The sequence below is a fragment of the Populus trichocarpa genome, chromosome 10 (genome assembly GCF_000002775.5).
Source record: "Populus trichocarpa isolate Nisqually-1 chromosome 10, P.trichocarpa_v4.1, whole genome shotgun sequence".
Classification (NCBI taxonomy): domain Eukaryota; kingdom Viridiplantae; phylum Streptophyta; class Magnoliopsida; order Malpighiales; family Salicaceae; genus Populus; species Populus trichocarpa.
The window spans coordinates 12,307,435-12,330,738 of NC_037294.2; the positions used below are offsets into that span (position 1 = coordinate 12,307,435).

Consider the following 23,304-nt stretch of genomic DNA (forward strand, 5'->3'; position numbering starts at 1 on the left):
CTAGGGTTAGGAAATGTTTGTATTTATAGTTGTTTTTTTTTTTAAATGCTGGTTGATTGAACCGGTTCGGTTCGGTTCGGTTCAATCGGTTTCAGACTTTAGAAACCGAAACCAAACCGAACCGGAATTTTTTTGTGATTTTTTAATCGGTTAATTCGGTTTTTTTTTCGGTTCGGTTTCTTTGGCTATTTTTTTTCCGGTTTTCTCGGTTTAATCGGTTTATCGGTTTTTTTGCTCACCCCTAGTGATGGGGAGTCCCATTTAGATAGTGTTGTAATTCACTTCAAGCAACCCAACTAACCATTTATCTTCCATCAGATTTTGGGTCAAACAGAGAGAGTGTTTCAAAGGTAGAGAGACATAAAGCTTTGTGGATCACCTCAACCTTCTTATTCAACGGTTGAGATCATTTATCGGGAGTTCAAGATAAGGTTAAGATTTGTTCTCAAGTCATTGTAAGTAATCACGAGATAGTTGGGGTTTAGACCCAACGAGCCATGGCAGAAACCATCCTGGTCTACTAACATTTTACGAAATGGTTATGTACTACAGACCTTTGCGTACTAACACAAAATGTTGTACTGCGTAGCTCTTGTACTAACAGATCGTACATGTTTAGTACAAGGAGAAGGCCTAGAAATATGTTCCAGCCTTCAGGTGACGCTGATCAAGATGCAGCTTTTTTCTGTCTAAAATCTAAGGTAGAAATACCTGGGTAGCATCCCATTGATTGGCTGGCTTGATGCAGAGCTTATCGAATATTTCCTTGTTTATCCCTCGAATATTGATCGAATATGTATGAAATATGATGGTTATATGTTTCATTCACATTCGGTCAACGTTCGAGTGATAAACAGAAATAATTGGATCTTTACCAGCTGCAGAAATGGCTACGGAGTCCATTTATAATAGAGGTGGCTTTCCCTGCAACGAAGTGAAAATTGAGGGGATGGAGCATTAAAGAAACATGGAAACGTCTCCCTCGTGCTGGATTTTGGATAGTGGATGGCAGGCCGAATCTGCTACCAGCATGCTAACGCTCAAGCTTCACAAGCAAGCAGTGACGCTGGTATGCCAATAACAGAATATTTTCATCAAAGTGTTAAAAAAGGGGAATCTGCCATTGAGAAAAGTCAAACAAAACTACTAATCATCTTGCATGACATTAACATACATGATGCTCATCATGTCTGATAAGTCATAATATGCTCTTTTAGGTCTTCTACAGATGCTCGAAACAAGATCCCAGTGGTGCCACAAATCCATCACTCCCCGAATCCTGATTAACAAAATTTTATCACAATTCAATATCTCCACTTTTTTTTGGCAGATACCATACATTTCCTGAATCAAAATAAACAGCTGTTGAAGGTGAGCAAAAGCTGGATGGCCAAGGCACGATTTGAATGCTGAAGCCTTCTATGAGGATCCGCTGGATTTCTCTGATTGCTGATGTGCCCAGAAAACCAATACATGCGGTCATAGACAGCAGCATCTAGGCTAATAATGATGCGTGCCACCGTCACTGCTATCACATCATTGAGGAATCAAAATATAAAACCAACTGTGAGAGAACCAAGGGAGATACATTCGTTCAAGGTTGCTACATAATTTGGAGAGGTGGCAATAGACCGTAATGCAGCATTGAACAGCATCAACCTCGCTGTTCAGTTAAAAACTGTCAAAGCATGCAGGCATCAGAAAAATGGCCACAGAAGTGGTTGGTTTTATGCGGAGCATAGCTGGTGGTATCACATCCGAGAAAAAAATAATAAAAAGAATATATCACTTAAAGTTCACTCCTTTTTCCATCAGGGTTATAGAACTTCATTTAATAACACTTTGTTTAGGGAAGAAAAAAAGAGTTTTCATCCAATAATTAATGACTTTAAAAAGAAACACAAAATGATTAAGCTTGATATTCGCTTTATTCCTGTTGTAAATCCGTTGGTATTCAAAGGTTGTCTGTTTATAGTTACTGTTATTGCCCATCTCGGCTTCATTATTTTGCATGTAATTGAACTGGATTTTTAAAATCATCAACAAGGTTACCAAAATAATTCTCATCAGTACGTTGAGAAATTCTTTTATTGTTTTGTTCTGGTGGATACCTTAAAGAAGGTTGAAGCAGTTAAACTGTGGATTGAAGAGAATAGTTTTTGCAGTTGCCCGTCTTCCGTTTTCCGCTTTCCGCAATGGAGTTAATAGATAAATCATTACTGTACATGTAATATACTAAAACGAAACCTTTTTAAATGTAAAAATAGTATAATTGAATTTAAAAAAAAAAAAAACATTTACCACAGCGATGATTAATTTATAGTTTTTTTAAAAATATTTTTTATATATTTTATTTTTTTCCTTATACTTGTTATATTTATCATTTTATATTTAGCATGTTTATTATTATTATTTTTTTATCTTTATTTTTTTAATATTTTTTTCTTTACACTTTTTTTTGAAAATTTTTGATTTTTTTCTTTACACTTAATATCTATCACTCAATACTTGTTTTATTTTTACAATTTCTTTTGTTATTATCTTCATTCTTTTATAAAAATAATTTGTAATTTTTTGTTCTTTACATTTTTTTTTTAGAAAAATTACTATAAAATTAAATAGTATTTCACTGTAGTAATTGTAATATAGTTCTATTTCTTTACTATATTAAAATTTAATTTGAGATTTTACACATCTTTATTAACTATATGATTTTTATTTTATTTTACTATATATAAGCATTGATTTTTTTATTTATAATTATACTTTTTATTCAATATTATAAACCATGTCGATAACAAATGCACATTCATTCTTATTTTTTTTATGTTAGAAAAAAATTATTCCACCCGAAACAAGTTGAATAAAATCTTAATATATTTTTTTTATTGACACAGATGATGATGTTGATTTATTTAGTTAAATATATGTATAACTTTTTCAATTTATAATTAGATTTTTGCTAGTTATCAAATTTTTTTTTTAATTCACAGCCTACCTTTCAAGAAAATAAAAATCAACGCCTCTATCGAACTTGACTAGTTATCTTCGGAACCTTTCTCTGACTCTTGATCTCCCGTTCACATCCCTCAATTTAGAATCCAAGAAACTCAAGAGTCCAAGCCAACTACTCTTTCGAACTTGACTACTTATCAACTTCTCTACTGCATCATTAACATATATTTAATTGTTTGCATCTACCAAACAATGAACCTAGCATGACAATTTAATAAAATATACAGAAATAATAACAAAACAAAAGGTAACTGAAATCACTATGGTTTATTTCTCAAAAACATTAAACTGTCTACTCCCATGATTAATATTTTTTGTTCTTTTCCAATACGTAGCTTCTTTGAAACAGTGTATTTTGCATTTCTCAAATGCAAAAGTGATCTTCGTATTTTTTTATAATAATGACGGTAATTTCACAATACCTTAGGGATTGTTGTCGTTAATTGATATAAATTAAGATCAAATAACATAATGTTAGTTAAATTTGAACGGCCACCAGCTGTCTGAGACCATCCCGAAGCGCTGTTAGAAACCCAACTGCTATGACAATAGACCAGTTCATGGACGAGCATTTAACTGGATATCAGTTCTCACATTACATGTTTGAGCAGACGTTGTAGAAATAAAGATGCACTGATAGGAACATTGAACCCGACAAAAATTCCTTGCTCAAATTCGTTGTAGAACAGAAGGAAAATGCGCATGTGCAAAAATAGAATCTCGTGTGGCACCACTCTCCAACTCACAACACCACACCAAAATTCTTTTCGAACCTCTCCAACATTAACTAAGTAAACTATATTGGCTAGATTCTGGTATTGATACATGTGCTTACAATCTAAATCTTTATGTTGAAATAATCTGGATCGAAGTGGTGCAGCCTGACATAACCATCCTCACCTCCACTTGAAAAACTACAGGTTCGAAAAGATTATGGAATACATCAGACGAAGCATTCAAGGGTAATTAAAAGCTTTGACATTATTTAAGCAACGAGGCACAAAACACCAGAAAATAATTGTTTCCAGATTCCTGAATGATTGATTGTCTTAATAATATTGCTAAGATCTCTGCGTGACTAATCTAACATGAAGTTCAAAAAACTTTTCCCGATTTTTACCACATGGCAAACCTTGTAGAACCCATCTCAACATTTGCACACCATCATCCCCAGTACTAATGATAGTCATTGTTTACACATTGAAAGTTTCAATGACCTTGTTCAAAAACAGTGCAAACTATCCAGGTTAATTTATGGCCAGTCTATGAGGACAGCTGTACCATCACACCCACAAATATCGGTCATCTGATAGTACCAGCAATACCAGGAAGGTGCCACCACTTTACAATATCATCCATAACCTTATATAAACTGGTTATAAATTTAAAAACTTATTCAAAGAAATTCATTTGGCAGGTCAAGCATGGTTTGATTCATATATACATACATCATCTATAGGTAAAGCCAACCGATGCATTAGCAAAAAAAACTAAATTCATTTAGCATGTCAAAGAATGATATTTTATTCATGTATGCACACATCATCTATAGCTGCAGCTAATGAGTGCTATAGCAAAATCCATATACTATATTTATAAGTGTTTTTGGGTGCGTGTGCAAGAATAAACTGTTTAAAACTACAGAAAAAGGATACTGTGTAGACAGATTTGCGTTAAAAAATGGAATGTCATTGATAATTCTATCTGATTAAAATTCATTGACACAAATTTAAGAAGTAAGAAATAAGATGTGGCAGAAACCATACCTTTTCCCATCAGGGTTGAACGCCAAAGCATTTATAGGTCCAAAATGACCTTTCACACCACCAATTTCTTCTTGAAGAACCTGCAAAATAAAATGGTCAAATAAGACAAATTCAAAAGGTTGCACAACCACAGATCTTCATATCATAAAAAGAACATTCATCAGCATGAAGTAACCTTGTCGTAGAATTTGGCTTCGAACTTCCCAGCACGGTGATCAGTTGTGGTGACAGATGATGCATCCTGCCCACCTCCAAGCACGACCTACAAGAAAAACAACAGTTAGTTCCTACCAAAATGAAATGAAGAAACATGGAAAAGAATTGAAGAAATAATCAACTTTTATTTATCATCAATAACCATCAACCAAAAAAAAAGCCCAATTTTAGGTCCACCAAATTATGGTCCTGAAAGGCAAGTACGCTGATAATCTTACCAATTAGTAGACTATAAATCAAAAGCTAATTCGATACAATGACATGTCAGCCCTCCAAAGGATAAGCTCACAAGGTTTAGGGTAATGAAAATCATCTGCCTCCCTAGATTGATGTTGTACAAATTGTGGTCGACAACAACTATGTATACTTCACAGTGATTACAAACCAATTCATTCTACCTAAATTAGGCCCATTCAATGATTGTAACTATGTATACTTTGCCAAAGATATGGTGGGAATTGACCAGCAAGATAGCTTCATCAGCACATAAAAAAGGATCTTTATGGAAAAGGAATAGAGTGACAGCCAATAATCTGTAACATTTTCAAGCAGCAAAACTCTCTGATGGAGTCTGAAAGAATGATGAACAAATTTAGAAAAAACACGAGTACAACGTGAGAACAGTTGGAAAAAGGTTTTGTAACACATACATGATCAAGAAGTGGAGACATTGTAACAGCATTAACCGGGCGTTCTGTTGCATAGGTCTTGATAAGAGTTAAAGTTCTGGTGTCCCAGAGCTACAATGTTGCAGAAAAACAAGCAGTGCAAGAGATTGTCAAGCCACCTTTACAGCTAGAAAATATCAGAAAAAAGAAATTATTAAAGTCAGGCACTCTACCTTGGCAGATTTATCTAGAGAACCAGTCAGGAAGTGGGAACCATCAGCAGATTTTGTGAGTGATGTTATCGGCTTCTTATGCCCAACTTCTGGGTCTGACTCTTTCAACAATTTTCCAGTCTGCAAATAAGAGACACAGTATAAACTCAAACATCAAACCAACCAACAAACAGAATACTGCAAAATGTCAGAGCTCGTGGTAAAATGCAAATGAAAAATTCAAAAGTTGTAGTTGTTTTCTTATATCTTCAATCAAAACAATATCTCAACCAATAGAACAATTTAACACAAATATTAGAGCTCTTCAGCTCTCTTTTAGGTTCTCTAATGCAATATCCATCCGAGCAACATTCCAACAAAAACTATGCATGAAACTTGAAAGAGCGAAAAAGTTCAATCTTTTCTTTACTTTGCAAATAGAAATTTTAACATTTGATTTTATGCTCTTAAAATACACAAGTCTTCCAGAACAACCAAAAGTAAAATCAGATAATCCCCAGGACAGTGGTAAAGGGTGCCTTTTCACTTTCCCAGTATGGGACTATTACAGCACAAAATCTTGAACTGCTCTTGTAGAGTTGAATTTAAATTTGAGTTCTCAACAAATATAGGTCCACACAAATATTTCTAAGCCTTTTGGCCTCAAGAACATCAGGTAAGAAACAATCTTCTGTAGCTTCTAGATCACTCCAGGGAGCTTATCATATCCCCTGGCTGTCCTATATAACAACAACAACAACAATAATAATGCAAAAAATAACTAGCCAGTTACCTCGGAATCCCATATGCGGACCACAGAATCCTCTCCAGCACTTATGATAGTCTTGTTGAGGGACCCCCAAACAGCTCTGTTAATTCTTCCCGTAGGTCCGGTGATGGTGAGCACGGATTCACCACTCTCTACAAAAAAAAAAAAAAAAAAAAAAACATTAGGTCAACAACACAATGAAATGTAATATGAGCCATAAGGCCCATAACATACACTAACTTACGCTGGGAAGGATCTTCTGCGATGCTTTTGACATTAATGGCAGAAGTGACTCCCATGAAAGGATCGGTAGTAATAACAGCAAGTTTATCACCAACAGAAAAATCGACAGACCGAGCCGGTGAATTGAAATTAAATGTGAACAATTGTGCTCCAGTCTGAACATTCCACAGCTTCACCGACTGATCCGCACTAGCAGTAATCAGCAGCATCGAATCTCCTACATTGTTAATAATAATTAACCTAAGACAATAAAACATTAACATACTAAAACAGCAAAAAAAAAATGACGCAAAAATCTTCATAATTTATCCTTGCAAAAAAAATAATTCAATGAAGGAGAGAGATAGGAACTTGCTTGATACATCGCAACACCAAACGGCTCCGTTGTGGCCACGGTATGTGCCCAAACGCTCGCCGTTATCGGCGAACCAGACGGTGGGATTATGATCTTTAGCACAAGAAAACAAGAGATCTCCTTCCCTGTTGTATTTTAGGAATGTTAAGGGCCTTTCATGCCCTTTCATCAAGATTGGTCTCATCTTTTATATTATTTTATAGAGAATTATTATTTTGATTGTGTTTGATGATTCGCAGGAAGGAGATGAAGATGGAACTTCAGGTTATCAGCAGGGAGCTAGGACAGCTAGGGTTTTCTCTTTCTATCTTATTAAACTAGGAGACAGATATCTCCACTTATGGGCCACGGCCACATATTTTAGCCCTTTCTCCTCCAGCCCAAGTCCTGCTTCTTTTTGTTTCCTAATTAATTATGTACTTTTCTTTTTTGTCCTTCAATAAATAGCAGTTCTGGGTTTTGTTTTTTAATTATGGATGAGAAATATTAAATTATAACTACTCTTTTCGTGAAATAAAAGGAATATTTATTTCTATTTTCGAATTTAAACTGTTAATTTCACATATATCATCAAGGGAAAAAAATCACATTTTAATAATTTTCTTCTATAAAATCTATGCTTATGGTATGGTACTTGCACGTTTTCACGACCAAGTTTATAAGATTTGTGTAATGTTTTGATATTTAAAAAAAAAATTAAAGTTAATAAAATTAAAATAAATAAACATTAATTTTCAAGAAAAAATCATGTTTGTTATTAGTTTTGAGTTTAAATATGTTTTATCAGTACGTTTGATTTTGATAAGTGTAAAAAAGCAAACGTATAATTAACTATTTACATTACCTGAGAATCCAATTAAAAGAATAAATAATTGGAGAAAGGTAATAATTAATAATAAAAGTATGCTCAAGCAGTCTATATTGGAAAAGGCATTTGAATTTAACCAGTGAGTACATGATTATTGGTTAGAAAAACTTATTTTTCTTTGCTTAGGCTGTTTAGAAGTGTGGTTGCGGTTGTTTTTTAAAATATTTTTCATGTTGAAATATATTAAAATAATATTTTTTTTATTTTTTAAAAATTATTTTTGATATCAGCGTATCAAACATTTCAAAACATATAAAAAAAATTAATTTTTAATAAAAATTTAAATTAAAATTTTTAAAAACATGGATTGGTCCGCATTTCTAAACTCTCCATTAATTTTTTTATATTAAAATTTCACAGTAGCATAGTTATGAAAGTTATTTGAGACGTATCCGTTAAAAATCAATACAAACTAAAATACAATGAATTATTAACTGTGAACTCTTTTATTTATTTTTTTTAGTTTAATGTGGGTGTTCGGGCCAGCTTGCGTGCACCTCGACTAATCCCACGGGCCCTGAAGTTAATGACCATGTAAGCTTCCAGTGGCCATCATATGAGCAACCACAGGACTCGAATCTGAGATAACAGAGAAAGCAAACCTTTTAATCCTAAGTTAACTGTGAACTCTTTATTACGTGGAGTCGTGGACCCTCTCTTCCTTTGCATATTAATCTACGGTCGATTTGGTATTTTTACAAGGAAAAAAAAAGAGTAAGTATTACTCTCTCTTGAAAATATTGTCCCCTTTGACTTTTATGCGAATTAAAAAAAATGAAATTATATAAGAAAAGTAAAATGTTGTGGTGTTTTTTTGCAGTGGAATATTGTTCTTTATTTCATATTTCATTATGAATTATAATAGTAAAATTTCAATTTGATTCTCGAATTTTGTTTTTGCGTGATTAAACTCTTTTTATTTCAAATTAGAACTTAGCTGCATGTTTTTCTATTGGGTGAGGGTTGAATTAAAAAAATAAAGAGAATAGAGTGAGTGATGAAAACAGTTAAAATTAGTATCAGTTATATAATTTGTTTGAAAAAATTATTTTTGGCTCTTATCTTTTTAAGTAATTAGGTATTCAGTCCCTATAATTTTCACAAAATATATTTTGATACCGAACTTTATTTTTTATTTTTTTAGTCATTCTTGAAGTAAAGAAGAGAGAGATGGTTGCCAAATTTCAATTTAGAAAAAGAAAGTTAATGCTATGAAAGATTTAGGTCATTATAATGTTCAATTTTTGTGTCAAAAGATTCCATATAACGAGAAGGGTTAAGATCATATTTTTTTTATTTTGAAAACACCTAAAAAACATAAATGAGTCTGAGAAGATTTTTTATTTTGAGTTTTGAACTGTATTTTTTTTATGTTTTTAGAGATTATAGTTTAGTTTAACAAGGTTATTATGGTGTTTTCAAAGTGTTTTGAATAAAAAACTGATTGAAAATGTGTTTTTGGATGAAAAAACCATGGATCCTATTTTTCCGGTCACCAAAATAGCAAAATTCTTGGAAAAAAAATTAGAAAGCTAAAATTGGTTTGTTGGGGTGTTTTTTTTTTTATATTGAACTTAATTTTTTTTATCTATTTTTTTCATATTGTAAAAAAATAATAGTTTTAAAGAAAAATCATATTATTAAATTTTATAAAATTCAATTTGTCATTGTCCCTCTCCCGTTAATTTTTTTAAAAAAACTTGTTATCTTGAGGTTTTTTTTTTAAGCGCTAAGCTACGCCTTCACCAATCATTAAGATTACACATGGATTTATAAAATTAATCAATTTAATTCGGTCTAATTTCTGTATAATTTAATTTTAAACTAAAATTAAACAAATAAGTTACAAGTTTCAAGATTAAATTATTAAATCAAATTTAATAATACAGTACAATGGACTCGTTAATAGCATATCACATGGTCTGCTTTGAAGTTACTTTTTAATGTTACTTTTTTTTTTCGTTTCAAATTAAATATCCATCAAATTAACAGAACTAGCCTATGGTTTATTGTATTAAAATGGATTTAATTTTTATTATATGCATTATTATTTTTTTCAACATACTTTGACTAGGAAACAATACCATACGAATTTACAGGACATAATTAAAGTTATTTTCATAAAGTACGCAAACAAAAACTTTGAAATATTTCCTTGATTATATAACAAATCATTTTTTTTTTCTGACGGGACAGGTTCATAACAGACAAATGCAAAAATCACTAATAATTAATAAAAATTGCTTGTAATGGGCTAAATTTGAATAAATCTTGGAAACTCTAGTACGGCCGATGAATACGAGGGTGGCTGGATTAAAAGATTCAAGTGAATAAAAATTCGTCTAGTTTTCACACGGTAGTAGTTGCTTTTCTAACATACCAAGGTTAAATGCAGTTTCAAGTCAAGAGAGAAGAAAATCATAATGCATGTAAACCAGGCTGAGCTGTGAAAATCAAGTGCCCACAGCTCCTTTCATTTAAATTTACTCAGAAGGCGACACCATAAAATAAAGTGAGATGTGATGTTTGATTAAGATGCAGAGGCATAATTGTGGGCATATGACAAGCAAATTATGCCGATAAATATAGTACACATTCCTTCGAACCTGGAAGCAAATAATGTGACGGTCGTTGCATATGTACAGAACCTTTTTAAATTTAACCTTTTCCACAGCCGGCCGCCGGGCCATCCCTTTCGGAGACCTTAGGAGGCCTTCTGCTTATATTTCCTCGCACAGAAAACATAGACCAGCATGTTGAGAACGCTGAGTCCAGCTAAAAGCCAGAAGAAATAATCGAGGTGGCCCTCATTCAAGTTATCGGGGATCCATCCTGGCTTCCCACCCGTGGTTGTGAAGTAAGTTACCATAGTCAGAATAAAAGAGCTCAAGTAATTACCCAAAGACGTAGTCAGGAGTGACAACGCACTGCATAAACTCCGCATTGCATCTGGAGATTCTTCATAGAAGAATTCAATCTGACCAATGAATGTAAAAACTTCTGAAGCACCTACCAACATATATTGGGGGATCTGCCAAAAAATACTGATAGGCACTGCAACAGCTTCACCAGCCAAGCCAAGCTCTTTCGCAAGCTGTAGGCGCTTAATCTCCACCAAAGCAGCAGCTGTCATTGATAACACTGAAATGAACAGGCCAATTCCCATACGCTGCAAATCTGAGAAGCCCCTCTCTTTTCCTGTGAACTTCCTTGCAATGGGAACAACAATCCTATCATAGATTGGCACCCAGCAAATAACACTAATAACATCAAAGGATGACAGAGATGCTGGAGGAATTGTGAAAGAACCAATTGTCGTGTCCATCAGCATCCCTTGTTCCACAAACATAGTAGACATCTGGGCATACACAGCGGAAAAGACAATTCCTGTAGCCCAGATTGGAAACATGCGGATCAAAATCTTCAATTCCTCCACCTGCGTGACAGTACAAAGCCTCCAAGGGTTGGGGAAGTCCCCACTTTTCATCTCAGCCTCTGACAGCACAGCAGCTTTATCAAGGCACCTGCATGGAATAGCAATTCAGTAAAATTTTCAGGCAAAGTTTAGTGCTTGTCAGATGTCAAAACTTCCACACAAACATACTAAGGTGAGATCAGTGTAAAACAAATCTGTTATTATATTGACACAAAAAACAGATCTAATTAAACCTTCTTTCCAGTAATCATTTGGGATGTTGTCTTATTTGTAAAGATTAAAGAGGAATTCTAGATGTATAAATTTGCTCTCTAGTCTTTCCTCAGAAACCACACGAGACAAGATTCCACTGCCATGAAAAATTGCAAGAACATGGAAAGATGAAGTTCCAAAGGAAAGGAGAACATATAAATTATACATCCAACAGCAAATGTTCCCAACAATCTATCCAAGTGGAAGTCCACGATTCTTCTGCTACTAGATAGAGAATAAACAAAGAGTGTTCCACAAGATAATATGTGTTAGCTAAGCCTCTTGTGTTGCACATACTTCTAAACTTAAGACACATATATATATATATATATATATATATATATATTTCAGCAAATGCAACACAGAAGTTAGAAGGTGGAGAGGGAGAGGGGGCAAATTTAACAGTGTGCTCATGTTAGACAGACCAGCACTTACAAAAATGTAAGCTTAAAAAAACACAATTAGTAAAAAAAATTAAAATAAGATAGCAATTAAACTTCACAGAAAAAAATAATTTTCAGTGTATTCTGTGTAGCACCTTTCATAAAGGCTTATATGAGTTTGTTGGTTATGCTCAGACTGTTTCAAATAAGGCATTTTAGTATTAACTAGACAGACCATTCTTGACCACTGTTCACATTGAATGACCAACTCTGGCAATTGTCTATAAAACACAAAAAAAGATTCAACTTTGGTAGGATGTTGAAACTTCAAAACCACTCCTGCTGATTGTGTGGTAATGAATCACTAAACAGCTAGGAATTTTGATTAGAAAAACCAAACCAACATCAAATCAGGATAAAATGTTCAGATCTGAGAACAATAAATCAGCTAAAAAGAAATAAGAAAAATACTTTAGTTCATCGCTGTGCACCAGTTTCCGGCTTCCTTCAATGGCAGAGTGTTTGTCTTGTGTTTCATACAGGAGGCTACTGTCTAGAGGAACCTCCAGATTCCACTTATGGAATGATGCAACCAAAACTTGGCACATCCTTGTAATAGGGCTCCCCCCTGGTCTTTGAAATCTGTAAAGGGGTGTGCCTGAAAAGAAGCTAGCAATAGCTATGCCCATGAACAGTGCAGGAATTCCAAATCCTAGTCCCCAACCGGCATTGTCTTGAATATATACCAGAAAACTACTTGATATAAGAGCACCAATATTGATTGAAAAATAGAACCAATTGAAGAAAGATCCCTTCTTTACCCGTTCCTTGGGATCAGTGTCATCAAATTGATCTGCCCCAAAGGATGAAACACATGGTTTGATGCCACCCGTCCCAAGCGCAATCAGATAGAGGCCAAAAAAGAATACTGCATACTGAGCTGGAGTTGCTGGAGGGCACAGAGAACCTACGCATTCAGCTGGCTTTAATGCAGGAATAGATGCTGAGAGAGTCAACGCACACATTCCCTGCACCAATTTTCATGTAGAAGTTAACCAACACTGGAAAAAAAACATGCATCAAGTAAAGGAGTGGTGCATGTTTTTTAAAATATATATCTTGCTTGACGTAGCTAATACATCTGACACCTAAAAAATGAAACAATCAACAAAACTTCATTCAGACTTTTTATTGTAGTTATGGTTAGTGGCACAATCAAAACAAGAAACTTTTCCATTCCTAAACATCAAACATGGCTTCCTGGAATAAACCATAAGAAAGGAAAGTTGATAAAAGCAGAAACTATTGTTTAACAGGAGTAACCAACACCATTAATGATCCTTAATATCCTTTTTATCACACTATTTTCAAAGCATAGCCACTGCAACTAAATCATGTCACTTTCTTTTGTGCTTCCCAAGTCCTTTGATACAATTTGCAAGAAATCCTAAGAGAAGGGCTGCTCTGGCATGTTACATATATATTGTAGAATGATCATCAAGTCCACTATGACTAACACAGTGATCTACATACAGGGCAGATAGACAAGTTCCTTTTTTATATTCCATAATATCTCGATGCCATACTTACGTGGTTATAACTGCAATTCTTTAAATGAATCACAAAATTGCAATATTTTTTTTTCCAAATATTTAACTGACAGGTAAACTTTGCCTGATAGCTATCAAAACCAGTGAATTCCTTAGAAATAATTGAATTAAGAGAAAAAGAGGAACCAAATAAAAAATAAAAAGCATCTTCTACCTCATCCAAACATAAATTCTTGGCCATAGAATAAGCTAAGAAGATTTTCAACAAAAGGTAATACTTGATCAGTCATTTATATGATGAGGCATTACATGGTGCTTAGGAGAGAGCATTTCTATCAAGACACCAAATAATCTATTCTAGTAATCACAAGCCTTACTTTTGGTACTCTTATGAATTAAAAATTTGAGATGTTCAAGGGATTATTTTGAATAACAGGCCCAAATTCACCATATGCTTGTATTTAAAAGAAAAGAAAAGTAATAAGAGCCGGAGGTAGCTCCATCAACATTGAGAGATATGAGCATGAATAGAAGCTATATAGTCATGCATTAGAAATGAGGTACTGATCAGAGCTTTAGGCAAAGAATAAAACTAATGAGTTCGGTTCACAGTTACAATGAAGTAAATTGAGGAGAAAGCAGCAATAGTCCAATATCTTCCCCAACAAGTATCTGCTAATACAGCTCCGATGAGGGGTGTAAGATAGCATGTCCCTGACCAGGTGGTAACATTTCTTGCAGCCGACACATTTCCTTCATGTAGCTTCTTGGTAAGGTAAGTGACGAGATTAGTAGCAATCCCATAGTAGGCCAGGCGTTCACAACATTCAGTACCTGTATGAGGTAAGATAAAAGTCAGAAAGCCAATAGGATACTTAATCATCCAAGTAGCGTGAAGTATAATAAATAGTACCCAGTATGAAAGGGCATGCTTTCCAGTTTCCAGTTTTCTGCTTAAGGACAGGGTTCCCATTAATGTCAACTGAGCCATCTCCTGTGTAGAGTCCATTGCTTTCATCCTGGAAATATAATACGAAACTGCATGTGTGAGAGACATGGTTTCTGATTTTAACAGCTTGTGAGTGTGTCCAAAGGGCATCTATAATGACCACAGATAATCAGACTAGTATTTCCGCCCTGGTTAAAAAATGGCACCAACCCTTTTAAATGCCACCAAAAATAAAAGATAAGACAGGCTCCCTCTATATGCAGCGTGGACACAATTACAGGACAGAATCGGAAAACTCCACCTATATGGCAACAGACCCAATTCTAAGAAAGCAAGAAATTGAGGATTAACAGCTAAGACACACCACAAATGCATATCATAGATACTGTTCAGACAAGCTGCTTTTTAAATTTCACTAAACTGCAATTCACATGAACAAGATGGTTTAAGAATTTACTTAATTTTCATGTCTTTTTTTCCACTAAATTTCTATGTTACGCAAACTTAGCTATATTAATCAGATATAGATAGGTTACCAAACATTGGACCCAATAAAAATCAAATTTTCTGGGACGTCACACCTCTAGCTAGTTAAATATCTATTTCCTCGGGAGAAAGTGAACCTAACGTGTCCAAATTTGGAGATAAATCCTGTATTTTTATTATTTAGAACTCTTATCAATACCTGACAAGGACTGGATACTTGTTAATCTTAGCCATCAACTAATGCAGCATCAAAGAAGAAAGCCACCTGAACGACTGCCAAGGGCAAACCAGGTGATGAAGGTCAGATTTGAGATTTCTGTTCTACTAAGGATTTGTGGTGAGGTGAGGTTTATTGTTTGCGGAATTAGGGTAGAATAGAGCTTGTTTAGAAAGAAATAAGGAGAAATTAGGATTTGAACAGTAATTCAAAGCACTGAAGCAACAGAATATTAAAGCAAGAAATAAGAGAAAATAGAAGGAAACTTAGGCAACTAAGCCTTCAAAATGACTCTAAAAAACTCAATTTATTTCATAACTCAACTCTCCTAAAAATTAAAACATAGCATTCTTATATAGTGAGATTAAGACTCCCTAAAAGACTAGGATAACTAATTCATACTTGGCTAGGAAATAAACTAAACAGGAATAAACTAATAAACTTCTCCATTTGATTATGTGGTCCGGCGTGTGATGCGGTCTGCGTTTTGCCCCAACCATGAATTTGAAAGTTTTCGGTTAATCAACCCTCACAACACCACAATTTTGGATAGCTACCACTAAAAACTCTCTTGAAACCTTAGTTAAGAAAAAACTACAATTTGTATCTTTTTTTAAGCCTAATTTTTCAAACCGCGACCGCAAAAGCTAACAATATGTCAAACACACAGGTGGTTAATCAATATACATTCTTATTCTGGGCTATTTTAGACACCAAATTCCTAAATAAGACCAGAGATCCAAGTAATTCTGAAAATTTACTAAAATAGCCCACAAATCGCAGAACATGCAGAAATCACAATTCTGCCCCTCCTTACAAAATAGCTCATAAACCAAGACTCTAAGGCCCCATTTGTTTATGCGGTTGAAAAGCGCTTTTGCAAAAATTTGAATTTTTTTCACTTCAAATTAATATTTTTTTGTGTTTTTAGATTGTTTTGATGCGCTGATGCCAGAAATGAATTTTGAAAAATAAAAAAATATTATTTTGATGTATTTTCAAGTGAAAATCGCTTTGAAAAACAATCGCTATCAAAATTCCAAAGAGCTCTAAACCTCAAACACAAAAATCTACCAAGGACAGTTGTTTTTTTTTACCAAAAAGACTTCTTTATTGATGAAGCTAACATAGCTACTCCATCACCAAAAAGACTTCTTTATTGATGAAGCTAACATAGCTACTCCATCACCAAAAAGACTTAATGTAGCTTTAGGTTTCCAAAATGGAGAATGTTTCTCTAAGATAACATATCTACTCCATCACCAGGAACCTAGCAAAACCATTTTTTTTTAATATATATATATATATATATATATAGAGAGAGAGAGAGAACAAAAAAACTGATAACAGCCATGATTGCACCCTATGAAACCCAAACCCTAACTTTGCTATGCCTTGATTACAACCTGCATACTGGAGAAATCATAGCGGTAAATTACATCGGCCACCAATCGCAAGACAATCACAATTCCAATGTTCTATAAACAGAGGCAGTGGTCGTCACTGCAAAATGCAAGTGACCAGAAAACGAAGCTTCTCATTGCATGTAAAAGCTGTCTTGAGTTTCAATTTTAATTAACATTTAAGCATCAAAAACCCGAAATTAATCAAAACAAATTGCCAATTCTCAATTCTATTTCTTCTTTTGGATTCAGAATTTCATAATAATAGCAAAAAAAAAAAAAAAAAACACCAGAACCCAGAAACAACTTTGTATAACATGTAGCTAGCTAGGTACCAATTCTAACAGGGATATTCATGACCTTTGAACAAAAAAAAAATCTTCCAAGCTTGGGACTGGTTTGGGGAGACTTGAATGATTGGTAGGTAAGAGTGAATTCCTAATAAGAATCTTCAAAGAAGGGAGAAGAATGATAAAGATAGAGATACCTGTTGAATGAGTCCATCTTCCAAGAGCGATGAATGTTCCTCCACCGAACCCATCTTATTATGTTTCTCTTCTCTAATAGCACCCTAAGGTTCGACCACAATTCCGATGAAGAAGATGATAAAATCTAATCCGATCGATCGACGATCTCGTTTATAAACAGAGATAACCACGGGAGTTAGGAGAGAAGAAGATACCCATGGCCCACGGGTTTATAAGAAAAAAATAAACAAATAAGAAAATGACGATTTTACCCCCAACTATCATACAATTCTAAACTGCATCCCCCTACAAATATAATTACCAAATTTGGTCCCCATCTATTTGGCATTCATTACCCAATCGACCTTTTGCCTCTAATTTTTTCCCTTTAGAAAAACTAAAAGAGACCTATTTGTCTTTAAATATTATTTTTTTACACATTTTCAAAAAAAAAAAGAGAAAAGAGGGTTCTTATGGAGTTAATTGCATCATGTCGAATAGGGAATTTTTTTAATTAGGTATTCAATTGAGAATCATGCTGTAGTTAAGGGTAAATATGTCCTTTGCTCTTAAGAGCATAAATAAGTCTGGGAAAAAAAACAAAAGTTGTTAGGGGAGTTTCAACTTTGAACCTTGAATCAATGAACTTTGAGATGCCGTGTAGTCCTTAGAAAGCGTAGTTAGCAGGGAACCCTTCCCAATAAGTTATCCTACGTCATCTCATTCATTGAATCGTCAACCTTTTTTCAGTAACTTGAAAATACCCCTAAACTATATGCTTTTTAACAATGTCGTCCTTTACTTGCAGCGATGGCAATTTCACACTAACTCCGATCCAAATAGAGGGGAACCTTTTTTTGCCCATTCCGTTCGAGTAATACCGGAAGTCGAAAGGTCAGAGTATGTATATAACTTTTCTCGACCTTCGAACCCGATCTGAACTACACACATACTTTACTCTCTTCTTCAATCTCTCGATTTCCCTTCCCAGCAGTAGATCATGTCTCACTGACATGACTCTCAAAGAAATGGTGGTATTGTTAAAGTAAAAAAAAGGATAGATATTTGATGCCAAACAAGTGAGTTCACTTCTTCAATTTACTGTTCGATAGTTATCGGGTTAAGGTGAATGAAAATCTTATATAAAATTATAAATAAAATATTTAAGAAATAGTTTTTTATTATTTTTATGTGTACCCCACAAGTGAATTCTTGAGCAATTTTCATTTTATATTTGAGAATTTTTGCTAAGATAATTTTTATTTTATAGAATATAATCAACAGATATATCTTACTTATTTTTAAAGCTTTTTTCGTTAAGTGAAGGTCTTGAATTATTATTCAAGTCTGAATTTTTATCAAGTCTGATTTATAATAAAATTTTCTTGTTTTTTAATTGATTTTTGTGTATAATAAAAAAGTCAAATAATAATTATAATTATAATATTCTAATTCCCAATACAATAAATCTAGGTGTGAAAAAATAAGTACCTTTAGTTTTTTTTTTTAATATTCAGCCATGAGGATTTATTGACAAGTAAGTCGCAATAATAAAATACAAAATATCTCGATTCCTCGACATCCACTTTGATTCCTCGACATCCACTTTGATTCCCTATCCATCGTTTTAAAAATTAAGTAATCCTTCTAGTGATGTGATACAATACTTTAGAGAAAACAATTTCTATTGTCGCTACGTTACTTTCTTCTAATCGTGTCATCTTATTTTTTTTAAGTATTTTTTATTTATAAATATATTAAAATAATATTTTTTATTTTTAAAAAATTATTTTTAATGTTAACGTATCAAAACAATTTAAAAATACTAAAAAACTATTAATTTAAAATAAAAAAATTAAAAATTTTAAAAACACAAATTAAACTACTTTTCCAAACATCTAGTTGATAGCGGTAGTTTGGTACATGCAGGATAAAGGATGGTATATATTAAAGATTTTTCTCTCCAGTCTCGGGGAAGACCATATGGTTGAAAACCGTGACGTTGCTGCCTGAGCTTATCAGAACATTATAATACAGGTGTTTGTAATCCTCGCTGGTCCGTCATTGGTTGGATTGTTTTCTCTCTCTCATTCTCGAACTGCGTGCCGCCCCTAAAAAACTTCACATGAACCTTTCAGCTTGTTTTTCCTTCAGAGATATATAGTCTTTTAGTTGCATTTTTTTTTTTTATTTGAATAGATTATTTCGGTTTGGAAAAAAAAATTGAATTCATTTTCCTTCCATTTTTATCTCTTAAATTTAATTTATATTTTTTAACTGTTATTTTTTTAATTAAAATTATTTTAAAACTTAATTCTTTTTACTATTTTATCCCTCTCTTTTTTTCCTATTAGATTTCATCATCATTCTTTTGATAAAATATTAATTTATTTTTTTGCTTTAACAATTTTTTTAATTGATTGTTGTTTTAAATAAATTATTTAATCTTAATTTGATTGGGGATTGAATTTCTTTATTGAGCATGAATCTAGAATTTTATGGGTTATGAATTTGGATAATTAACTCAAGTTTAAGAGATCTACTTAAGTTTACTTTGTTTTTTATATTATTAAATTATAGTTGTTTTTTTAATATTATTAAATTAAAAAAGCTTATTAAACTCAATTAATTCAATAAAAATAGTCTTAATTTTTTTTTTGCTTCTTTAAAAACTCCAGTTCTTAATTTATTTCAATATAAGTTTTATGAAGTTATTACTGTCTCATACCCTGATTCATGAGTTTTAGAGATTAATCATGGTTAGCCCAAATTTATTGAATATACCGTCGTCCCAATATTTTTTTAAAAAAATTCATCAAATATATCACTATTTAAGTAATTTAAAAGTATCATTCAAATATGTTATTATTTAAGTAATTTAAAAGTGTTTGTTTAGTATCCATCAATTTTTTACTTCCCGATGTCTTCACAATTTTTCAAGGTTGGAAAAAAATGATTGAGCCCGGGCGAAGCGCAGGTAAAAAAAAACACTAGAAGTTCCTAAACAACGAGTTGTCCCGAATGACCAACATCTATATCAATATACTGGAGTTCCAAGTACGAGAAGTTTAATCAAGAAGCTATGCTGATATCTATCTAAGAGCTCATATTCAAAGGAAAGGGCGGACCTGGGACCTGTACTTTATAAAGGATGGAATGGAGCCGAGGGAAGAAAACGAACAAGAAGCACACTTCAAGGTCACTCTCTGTCTTCTTGCCTGGAATAAACTCACTCCAGTGCACCTTACTCGGCGGGAAGGGAAATGTTGGACTTGTCCTCCCTCTCAAAAGAAGGTTAATTTCAGCTATAGAAAAAGAAAAATCACATTCTTCAATCGGCGAAGCCTCACATCCTGTTCCTGTTTCCTTAGACCAGGGAAGATTAGTTTCTTAATGAAAAAGAGGAATTGGGTGGAAAAGCAGGGGTATCATCACAGTCCCACTGCTTTGGTTTCCGACTCAAAGTTTACAAAACAGATTTACCAGGCGAAAATAGTTACAAACATATGGCCAAGATAAACTAGTAACCGTGTTGGTGAACACGGAGAAACGGTAATAAAATCATATAACCTCCCCACTATGTTGTCAAAATATCGAAACTGTCCAAAATATCTATCGAACATGATATTCCATGCATTCAAGGGAGAAAAAAACAAAAGGTCTATTAATTGCACACACAATCAAAACTAAAGTTCAAAATTTTGCATCCAAAAATATTTAGCACAGTAATCAGATATGGAATAATGTTGAAGGGTAGGGTGAGATGTGAAAGGGAGAAGAGTTCCAACACGGATTATCATGGAATCAAAACGATATAGTTTTAAAAGAAAAGGTTTAAAGATCACAAGTCCTAGGCATCAACAGTTGTCACCTGTTGCCACTCCCCATCTACAGCTTCTTTCCACAATGTTACATTGCTGTTCCCATCAGCAACAGCCAGTATGTTTCCAGTTAGTGACCACGAGACCCTCCAAACAGGAGCCTTGAAATCATGCAAGACCTTACCTTCCCATTGATCACCTTCCTTTGCCACAGTCCATATAATAACCTTCCCATCCTGCGAGGCACTAGCAATAGTAGATTTTGGAAGGCCCAAGTTGGGTGCCCAAGCAACATCCCTCACCCAATCAGCATGCATATTAAGAGCTGGAAAGCAATCCAGCTTCCAATTCCCATTATACAGTTTCCACACTTTGACAGTATTATCACAACCACCTGAGCAAAGCTTCTGAGCAGGGTCAAGCAAACCAGAACCAACAAGGGCACCGGGTGCCGTGGATGGGGCCCATGAAACAGAAGTTACACCAGCAGGGTGAGCTTGATCAATCCTCGATGTGTCCCAATTGCCATCAGCTCGTGCAGTAAAAACAGATATATTCCCATCAGATGAACCGCACGCCAAACAAAGGCCCAGTTCATGAGGTGCCCAAGCAATGGAATTGACAGATGATTTGTGATCGTCAAAAACATGTGCTTGGATCCAATCATTCTGATTACCCTCCTTCCAAATTATGACTCGCCCGTCATAAGAACATGAAGCAAGCAACGAGCCAAATTTCGGGTGAGCCCAAGCTACTTGCCAAACTGGGCCTTGGTGCCCGGTCAGATTTGCAAGATGCTGAGAAGAATTGTTGTTCACCCCAACTATCTTGATTGAATGATCCGATGATGCAGTTGCAATCCGCTTGCCATAATAATCCATTGCAACATCATGGACAGTGTCCTCATGGCCAGTTTCAATTTTCTGAGACGGCATTTTGTAATCAAAACGGTTCTTTTCTCCTACAAAGAACCAAGAACCCAAAATAAATTTAAACAAAGATCTGTCGTCTGTTGCCCAAAAAATGAAAGCCGAATAATTTCATAAGAAAATAATTGAATAAAAGCACCACCCACATGAGGAGAATTCACAGAAATTCAGATGCTGCTAATTCACTATAGAAACTAAGCAAAACTGATCCCCTTTTGAGCAGATTAATAAACAAAAAAACCTAATAATAGCAAAAAGGAATTCGATCAAAAGCTCCAAATTCAAAATCACCATCACATTACAGAAACCCTAATCTTAAAAATAGATTTGCAGAACACAAGGATTCACAATAAAACGGATGCTCTTTAGCTAAATTGCTATGAAAAATAGATGAATGAATAGAGAGATCGATTAGATCTGAGCAAACAATTACGAGATTAGATCTGAGAAAACAATTACGAGCCGCATGATACATAAACAAATCCAACTGTGTTCGAGACTAATCAGACCTGCGGATGATCGATGTCTTTAGTGGGGGGATCAAAGGAGAACCAGGGTAGCTGTGTCTGTCACTACTCTTGAATGAACGCCAAAAGATCGAAATATGTTTCGGCTTTCAGGCTTGGTTGCATCTCTGTCTGTCTCAGTATCTGAACTACTTCAGACCCTATAAAAAGCATTCGATCAAATTTACCCTTCGTTTGTTAGGCTCAATTTTAAATCAACTTAAGGGCACTCTTAACTCCTGTTAAGATCGAAATTAATGGCCACGTGTCACCTATTTTTTTATGCAAAAAGAGTATCATGTGACGTTCACAAAAAAAAAAGATAATAATAATAAAAAAAATCTGCTTTAAAATTATGTGGTACTAATTAAACTCATTCTTATAAGACTCGCCCTTTAATTTATTTTTTTTAATATTTAAAACATAAAGATTTTGTTTATTTTCAACAAACAAGATGAAACTATCTGTCTGGTAGTATAAAATTTTTCTATTTTCTAAAATGCTTGAGAAGTAAAAAAAATAAAATTGATGGTTAATTGTGTTTAATTTTTATATATATATAATTCTTAAAATTTCCAGGTTTTAGTGATCGAGACTCCTCTATTCTTTCATTTCTTCAATTTTTCGAACATTTAATTAGGTTAGTATAATATCATATAATTCTCAATTATTTTAAATAAAAAAATTTTCATTTTAAAAAATAAAATTATTGGGGTTTTTTAGAATTTTTTTTTTTGTCTTGCACATTTTTTAAAGGGTGAGCATCACGTGATACACTTTCTTGTTGAAAAATATATTCCATATCACTGTTAAATTCCACGTAAGAAATAGTCAATGGGATAATGGGAAGTTT

At 33.7% G+C, this 23,304-nt stretch overlaps 3 protein-coding genes and 1 long non-coding RNA gene across 5 annotated transcripts; 1 reads left to right on the top strand and 3 right to left on the bottom strand.

Moving 5' to 3' along the window:
* The first annotated feature begins 671 nt into the window (after positions 1-671).
* On the top strand, positions 672-2,090 carry LOC112328875 (uncharacterized). Its single transcript, XR_002984109.2, has 2 exons — positions 672-1,069; positions 1,331-2,090. It is a non-coding gene; the product is annotated as an uncharacterized LOC112328875 (long non-coding RNA).
* Positions 2,091-3,629: 1,539 nt separating this feature from the next.
* LOC7459084 (eukaryotic translation initiation factor 3 subunit I-like) lies at positions 3,630-7,499 on the bottom strand. Its single transcript, XM_052456051.1, has 8 exons — positions 7,185-7,499; positions 6,831-7,046; positions 6,611-6,738; positions 5,839-5,958; positions 5,648-5,737; positions 4,957-5,043; positions 4,782-4,861; positions 3,630-3,929 (listed from the first exon to the last, which is right to left on the bottom strand). The coding sequence occupies exons 1-8, from the start codon at positions 7,366-7,368 to the stop codon at positions 3,854-3,856; spliced, it is 981 nt and encodes a 326-aa protein (XP_052312011.1). The 5' UTR covers positions 7,369-7,499; the 3' UTR covers positions 3,630-3,853.
* A 2,977-nt stretch (positions 7,500-10,476) lies between these two features.
* Positions 10,477-17,400, bottom strand: LOC7459085 (protein NRT1/ PTR FAMILY 8.3). Its single transcript, XM_002315799.4, has 5 exons — positions 17,216-17,400; positions 14,587-14,692; positions 14,290-14,507; positions 12,595-13,151; positions 10,477-11,576 (listed from the first exon to the last, which is right to left on the bottom strand). Exons 1-5 carry the CDS (start codon positions 17,267-17,269, stop codon positions 10,757-10,759), a joined length of 1,755 nt encoding a protein of 584 aa, XP_002315835.1. The 5' UTR covers positions 17,270-17,400; the 3' UTR covers positions 10,477-10,756.
* A 3,477-nt stretch (positions 17,401-20,877) lies between these two features.
* On the bottom strand, positions 20,878-22,652 carry LOC7459086 (protein transport protein SEC13 homolog B). 2 transcript variants are annotated; one of them, XM_002315800.4, is made up of 2 exons: positions 22,455-22,652; positions 20,878-21,977 (listed from the first exon to the last, which is right to left on the bottom strand). In XM_002315800.4, the coding sequence occupies exon 2, from the start codon at positions 21,949-21,951 to the stop codon at positions 21,046-21,048; it is 906 nt and encodes a 301-aa protein (XP_002315836.3). In that variant the 5' UTR covers positions 21,952-21,977; positions 22,455-22,652; the 3' UTR covers positions 20,878-21,045. The 2 variants fall into 2 exon arrangements, with proteins under 2 accessions (XP_002315836.3, XP_052312562.1); XM_052456602.1 differs by lacking the exon at positions 22,455-22,652 and adding an exon at positions 22,379-22,402.
* Between the last annotated feature and the right edge of the window lie 652 nt (positions 22,653-23,304).

Coding starts and splice junctions, on each gene's coding strand:
- LOC7459084 (XM_052456051.1), bottom strand. CDS start 7,368: ATGAGACCAATCTTGATGAAAGGGCATGAAAGGCCCTTAACATTCCTA. Junction 5,959..6,610: donor TCCGCATATGGGATTCCGAG/GTAACTGGCTAG, acceptor TCTTATTTGCAG/ACTGGAAAATTGTTGAAAGA. Junction 5,738..5,838: donor CTCTAGATAAATCTGCCAAG/GTAGAGTGCCTG, acceptor GCAACATTGTAG/CTCTGGGACACCAGAACTTT.
- LOC7459085 (XM_002315799.4), bottom strand. CDS start 17,269: ATGGGTTCGGTGGAGGAACATTCATCGCTCTTGGAAGATGGACTCATT. Junction 14,693..17,215: donor AAGATGGACTCATTCAACAG/GTATCTCTATCT, acceptor TTATATTTCCAG/GATGAAAGCAATGGACTCTA. Junction 11,577..12,594: donor GTGCACAGCGATGAACTAAA/GTATTTTTCTTA, acceptor TATTCCATGCAG/GTGCCTTGATAAAGCTGCTG.
- LOC7459086 (XM_002315800.4), bottom strand. CDS start 21,951: ATGCCGTCTCAGAAAATTGAAACTGGCCATGAGGACACTGTCCATGAT.